The sequence below is a fragment of the Streptopelia decaocto genome, assembly GCF_964273445.1.
Source record: "Streptopelia decaocto genome assembly, chromosome: Z".
Lineage (NCBI taxonomy): Eukaryota > Metazoa > Chordata > Aves > Columbiformes > Columbidae > Streptopelia > Streptopelia decaocto.
Window position 1 is genome coordinate 25675139 of NC_138657.1, and position 6467 is coordinate 25681605.

Sequence of the window (6467 nt, forward strand, 5' to 3'; positions counted from 1 at the left end):
TTAAAAAAACATGTAAAGGCAAGATCAAATAGCTGTAAAAAGGCAATAGGAAGGAACTTAGGAGGGAGATCAAGAGGACCAAAAGAGCACTGTTTAGCAGTCATTTGCACACCTGTTTTTTTGTGTGTATGGCATTACCTTTTGCTTTTCCTATTTTTTCTATGGAGAAAAATAAGCAAAGACTGCTAAACTGTAGACAGGAAGATTTTGGCTGCCTAGCCTTTAAATGCACTTATGGCTTGTATGATTTAACATTGTTTAAAAAGCAGATGTTTTAAAATTTTAGTCAGGAAAAAAAAAGATATTAAAATCACGACAAATAGATAAATACTACACTAGCAAAAATTGTAAGAATAATGTCCCTTAATACTTCACAAAAAGCACCATCTCTCTCCCTCTCAAGAGGAATATTTGGACTCCTCAGCCAGCTTAATTACCTATATATCTGCAGCGGGCTTAGAATACAGACCTACTGAAATTTCTGATGAGCAATTAAAAAAGTGTCATTTAGATGCTGAAGTCAAAATGGATGCAGAATGAGTAATGTTAGAGCTGCTGAGGAAAAAAAAAGTAAAAAGAGAGAGAGAGAAACAAGAAACACCAGATGGCAAATTCTGGAAACAGGCGTTGCCATGGTAAAGAAGTGGCTATTATATACTCTTAGGGTGTAGATCAACAAAATTCCATTCATGGAAGAAAGATGAAAATATGTTTCAAGGGAGCTGACACCTGGTCCATTGTTGTCATAGAATCATAGAATCATTTTGGTTGGAAGGGACCCTTAAGATCACCAAGTACAACCATAACCTAACTCTAGCACTAAACCAAGTCCCTAAGAACCTCATCTATATGTCTTTTAAACACCTTCAGGGATGGTGAGTCAACCACTTCCCTGAGAAGCCTGTTCCAGTGCTACACAACCCTTTCTGGGAAGAAATTTTTCCTAGTATCTAATCTAAATCTCCCTTGGTGCAACTTGAGGCCATTTCCTCTCATGCTATCACTTGCTACTTGGGAGAAGAGACCAACACCCTCCATGCTGCAACCTCCTTTCAGGTAGTTGTAGACAGCGATAAGGTCTCCCCTCAGCCTCCTTTTCTCCAGAATAAACAGCCCCAGTTCCCTCAGCCGCTCCTCAGCAGACTTGTGCTCCAGGCCCCTCACCAGCTTTGTCACCTCCTCTCAACTCTCTCCAGCACCTCAATGTCTTTCTTGTAGTGAGGGCTCAAAACCAAACACAGGATTCGAAATGAGGCCTCACCAATGCTGAGTACGGTGGCACAATCACTTCATTCCTACTGGCCTGATACAAGCAAGGATGCTGTTGGCCTTTTTTGCCATTTGGGCACACTGCTGGCTCATATTCAGCTGGCTGTCAATCAACACCCCAAGGTCCTTTTCTTCCAGGCACTTTCCAGCCACTATTCCCTGAGCCTGTAGCGCTGCCTGGGGTTGTTGTGACCCAAGTACAGGACCCTGAACTTTGCCTTGGTGAACCTCATGGTTATGGATGAATGAGTAAGATATCTATACTCTTTTCAAACAAACGTCTCAACAGAACTCCTTGGTGTCCCAAGAGATGTTCCCACTTGCTTTAGGATGAAATTAGTTTGGCCACTTTTCTAACACTGCATGCTTTAAGGTCTTTGAGGTCCAAGGCTTGGATATTTGCTTGAGTATTTGTTTGCACATTCAAGGTTACCAACCTGGTGCACCGGTCACCTGCCCATTAAATTAGTTCCAGATCTTAACACTGCAAATGCAAGAAAAAACTCTACAGCAGAGTCACTACAGAGTCAAGGGAAGTGTACTGGGTAGACTAAGACCTTCAGCTTGTAAAGAAGGGACAATAACCAGGGCTTGGGAAAGGTGTATCACAAAGAGCAGGATCAATGGCTGCTAACCCAGTGCCCAAACACTTCAGTTAGTTCTGATGTGTCACACATGTGATGGAACTGAAGGATTCAAAGATGAGGAGCTGAGACATCTCTACCTTGGTGTCTAGCTGATGCCTTTTTTATTCCAAAAGATGCCCAAAGCTCCTCCATCAATGCATAGCTGGTACTCTAAACTATGTAACAGCCCTGATGCAGTAAGCTCTGACGGCCTTCAAGCACAATGGTGAAAATATTTTTCCTATCAAAAGAGGGAAGGTGAATGATACTGGCTGAAGAAACACAGTTGTTTGGTTTTGTTCATTTTGGTTTTTGTTTTTTCTGATCCAACAGTTCCTATGTTACTTTGTTTCTGGCTATGACATTAATATATGCACATAAGTCCACCCTTGTTTCCCTCCCACCTGTTTCTCTTCCCTCCCTGTTCCCACAATGCTTAACTGAGTTTTGCAATTAAAGACATGATGTCTGTTTCTTGCCTGGATCCCAAAACTGGAATGTGAGGGTAGATGAGAGACACGAGCACTTACAACACTCAGCTGCTGAACGAATAGCCCAACCTGCTGAGAAAGGCTAATTAACAAACTCCAGATGGATATTACTGTCTCGGTATCTTCTTCCTTGTATAGCTAATACAAGCCACTTTTTATACCAGCTGGCTTAAACCAAACACCCAAGTTTGGCAGTACTTAACAATGTTAACTCTTATTCCACAAGTCTTGTGCTTTTCATGCCTTCAACAGGAGCTTTTAGCCTAATACGAATACTTGCTCTATTTATTTAACATTCTGCTCACTGAAGTCAATTACACCAACATTTCAATGATAACTCATATTTTGCACCTATTTTCTTTACCCTGAGTAATACTACTCTATTTGCCATTCCTCAAGAGCAGCCCCACGCTGCTCTGCAAACCACTCAGTTAAACAGAGTCCTTATTTTCTCACTTAACGATAACTGGGGTTTTCATACATAACAGCAGTGTTTTCGTTGCTAAAGCTGCCTTTTCATCTACAGGCAAACCAGAGACAGCTAACACTTCGTCTGTAAGCCTTTAGCAGCCAAGTATCCCCACATGCAGTGGGGGTCTGGGCAGTGTTTCTGTGGAGCTGGTTGCATGCTCCCATCCTTTGGAGGACAGGCAGGACTCAGACCGGAGAACAGGACCTGGCTGTTCACAAAAGCCGAACTATTCACTCCATCACAGAACATGCAAGATTTTTCCATCATGGTGTCAGCAACATCACACAGAAGAATTATAACTATTTAGCTAAACTTGCTTTTTGGGGAGTGATAAAGAGTAAATTTGGACAATACAGGAAGTATTTTCACCATGTCCTTCTCAAAAAGTCAGCTCTTCAGTGATTCCAGTGGAAGTTCTGTATGAGATTAAATCATGAGTAATAGGATAAAGGGTACCAAAACTCACTGTATCAGACCCTGTAATAGTAAAATGCTAAGAATTTCTATTAATATTAAAAAAAAAAAAAACCACCACCACACTAAAATCAAAGGCTTTTTTCCTGTAGTCGGTGGGAATTTCATTTTTGGGTAGAAGTGTTTACTGGATTTTTTTTTTTAACAGCTGCATGGGATTGTGCCAATTTACACATTTACACAAAGAAAACAATAGCCAGTGAATCCTTGTTCACTAGGAGAAGTGAAGAGAGTGACTAAGAGCACAAGTCCCTAGGTATACTTTACTAAAGTACCTATTTTTCAAGAAAAAAATGTAAAGGTCTTAATTTCCTAGGGATGCTGAGTAGGCATTTTTTTCTGTAAAACGTCATTAGAAAGGGTGGGATGAATCACAGAATGTTAGGAATTGGAAGATCATCTAGTCCAGTCCCCCCACTGGAGCAGGAACACCTAGATGAGGTTACACAGGAATGTGTCCATGAGGGTTTTGAATGTCTCCAGAGAAGGAGACTCCACAACCCCCCTGGGCAGCCTGTTCCAGTGCTCTGTGACCCTCACTCTGAAGAAGTTTCTTCTCATATTTAAGTGGAACCTCTTGTGTTCCAGTTTGTATCCATTGCCCCTTGTCCTATCCTTGGTTGTCACCGACGAGAGCCTGGCTCCATTCTCGTGACACTCACCCTTTACATATTACATAAAAACATTAATGAGGTCACCCCTCAGTCTCCTCTTCTCCAAACTAAAGCGACCCAGCTCCCTCAGCTTTTCCTCATAAAGGAGATGCTCCACTCCCTTAATTATCTTTGTTGCCCTGCGCTGGACTCTCTCCAGCAGTTTCCTGTCCTTCTTGAGCTGAAGGGCCCAGAACTAGACACAATATTCCAGATGTGGCCTTACCAGGGCAGAGTAGATGGGGAAGATAACCTCTCTTGACCTCCTAATCACCCCCCTTCTAATACACCCCAGGATGCCATTGGCCTCCTTGGCCACAAGGGCACAGTGCTGGCTCATGGTCACCCTGCTGCCCACCAGGACCCCCAAGTCCCTTCCCCCTACGCTGCTCTCTAATAGGTCATTCCCCAACTTCTACTGGAACCTGGGGTTGTTCTTGCCCAGATGCAAGACTCTACACTTGCCCTTGTTATATTTCATTATGTTTTTCCCTGCCCAGCTCTCCAGCCTGTCCAGGTCCTGCTGGATGGCAGCACAGCCTTCTGGGGTCTCAGCCACTCCTCCCAGCTTGGTGTCATCAGCAAACTTGCTGACGGTGAAGTATGAGTTTCTGCCTCCTGCACCTGATTTACACAAACAAACCCCTTTTTTATACAGCTCTATTGTTTTTAGTTGACATCAGCCAAAACATAGTTTTGTAAGTTATTATTCCCCTCCCATGCATCAAAAACACAGCTTCTCATAGCCTTTGCTATGCCTTGCAGCAGGCTTCTCATGAGCTATAGGAGGGCTGTCTTGAAACAGGCCTTCATGGAGCCCTACAAACAGAGAAAACAAAGACTGTAAGGGCTCAAAGTGTGCTTGGCACAGATTTCAAATGCTACTGAAGCCTGACACACTGAAGTCTGTTACTTAGCCTCAAGAAAGAAAATGACCTTTTTCTGTGGTATATAGGGTGCCTATATATGTCATTGAGTCTATATGAAACTAGCAGTCTACATACACAACGGGCACTGTGAAACTGAGTTTCACCTGTAATATTGTTAAGGGAATGATAAGCTTCCCTGCCAGAATCGATCCTGCATTATCAGTAAATGCTATGCTTGTTTTCAACTTGGCTTGTACCACTAATGTGCCCAACGTCATCATCTTCTTAACTCTTTACGGTTATGTGCCATGGTTTTTCTTGTCCTGAGAAAAAAAAAAGCCTCACTCAGATGGCTGTGCATGAGTGCAGGAGATGCACTGCAACTGCTTACAATAATTTTCATAGTTAGAGAATGAAAAATCTGATCGTGAAACTGAAAGAAACCTGAGATAATCTGAAAGAATCCCTGGTCTAGCATGCTGCTGTTTTGCAAATATTCAACACACTTCAAAAACAGGGTTAAGCTACCTGAAGACCCGACCGAAGGAGATAACGTGCCATCCCAGTTATCTCCAGCTCCTGCAAGCACGAAATCCCTCCCTCGAGGCTCTTTTGCGGACAGACACCGAGTACTTCGAGTGCGAAAATTTCCCACTTTCTCTCTACAGACCGGCGGAGGCGACTCTGTCCCTCACCACCCCCGGCCTGGCACTCGGGACCGAAAGGCGTCATTTTCACCCCGAGCCAGCGGGACACAGGGGGTGAGCGCGACAGCTGGAGACCATCGCACCGGAACGGTGGCACTAGTATCTCCCCAAGCCTCCCCCGGCCGCCTGGGCTGGTCACCTCCGCAACGCCCCTTCGCTCGCCTCCCGTTCTCACCGTCCCGCTCTCGTCCACCCCCAGGAGGTGTCGGTGGAGGATCTCCATGGGCGCGGCGGGGCTGGAGTGCACGAAGGTCCCCTTGAAGACGTGGGCGAGCGGCGGGCGCTGCGGAGAGCCCATGGCGGCGGCGAGTGGGCTGGCGGCCGTCGGCGGGGCTCGCTTCGTGGTGACGGAGGCGGCTGGGAGCTGCCACCCAGCGGGCTGTACCCCCTCTGTGTCTCCCGGTACCGCCGGCGGCTTCCTGGAGCTGTCACCATTACCCCACCCCCTGGTGACTTTCTCTTCAGGGAGTGGTTTCGGCGGAGGGAGGGCGGCAGGCCGGGCCGGGCCGGGCCGGGCCGGGCCGGGCCGGGCCGGGCCGGGCCGGGCCGGGCCGGGCCGGGCCGGGCCGGGCCGGGCCGGGCCGGGCCGCCCCCTTCCCCCGACGACGGCGGGCAGGAGATGCCCTTTAGCAGCCGGGATACGGCCGAGAGGTGCGCGGGGTGCTTCCCTGCTTTAAAACTATCAGCCGCCCCCATCGCCAAACCCTTCGTCCTGCAAGAATGGGTTCTCTGCCATGTAAGAGGTGCAAAAGCTAGGAGCAATGCCCAGTGTGTTTTGGGGTCCTGGTTGCTTTCTGGGAGGTGGTGATAGAACTGACAAGGTGTCTGGAAATACTCTAAGAGTGTCTGGCAACCGACTTCTGCAAGGAACATGGAGATTGTAATCACTTTCAAAAGTTTTATAGG

General features: G+C 46.5%; 1 protein-coding gene across 1 annotated transcript in view; it reads right to left on the minus strand.

Moving 5' to 3' along the window:
* The window catches only part of GDA (guanine deaminase), a gene marked incomplete at its 5' end in the record, with an annotated part of 31494 nt that extends 25498 nt beyond the window's left edge, over positions 1-5996 (minus strand). Inside the window, 2 exon segments of the mRNA XM_082074506.1 lie at positions 5737-5882; positions 5885-5996. Coding sequence (XP_081930632.1) covers positions 5737-5882; positions 5885-5996 — 258 coding nt within the window.
* Positions 5997-6467: the final 471 nt, after the last annotated feature.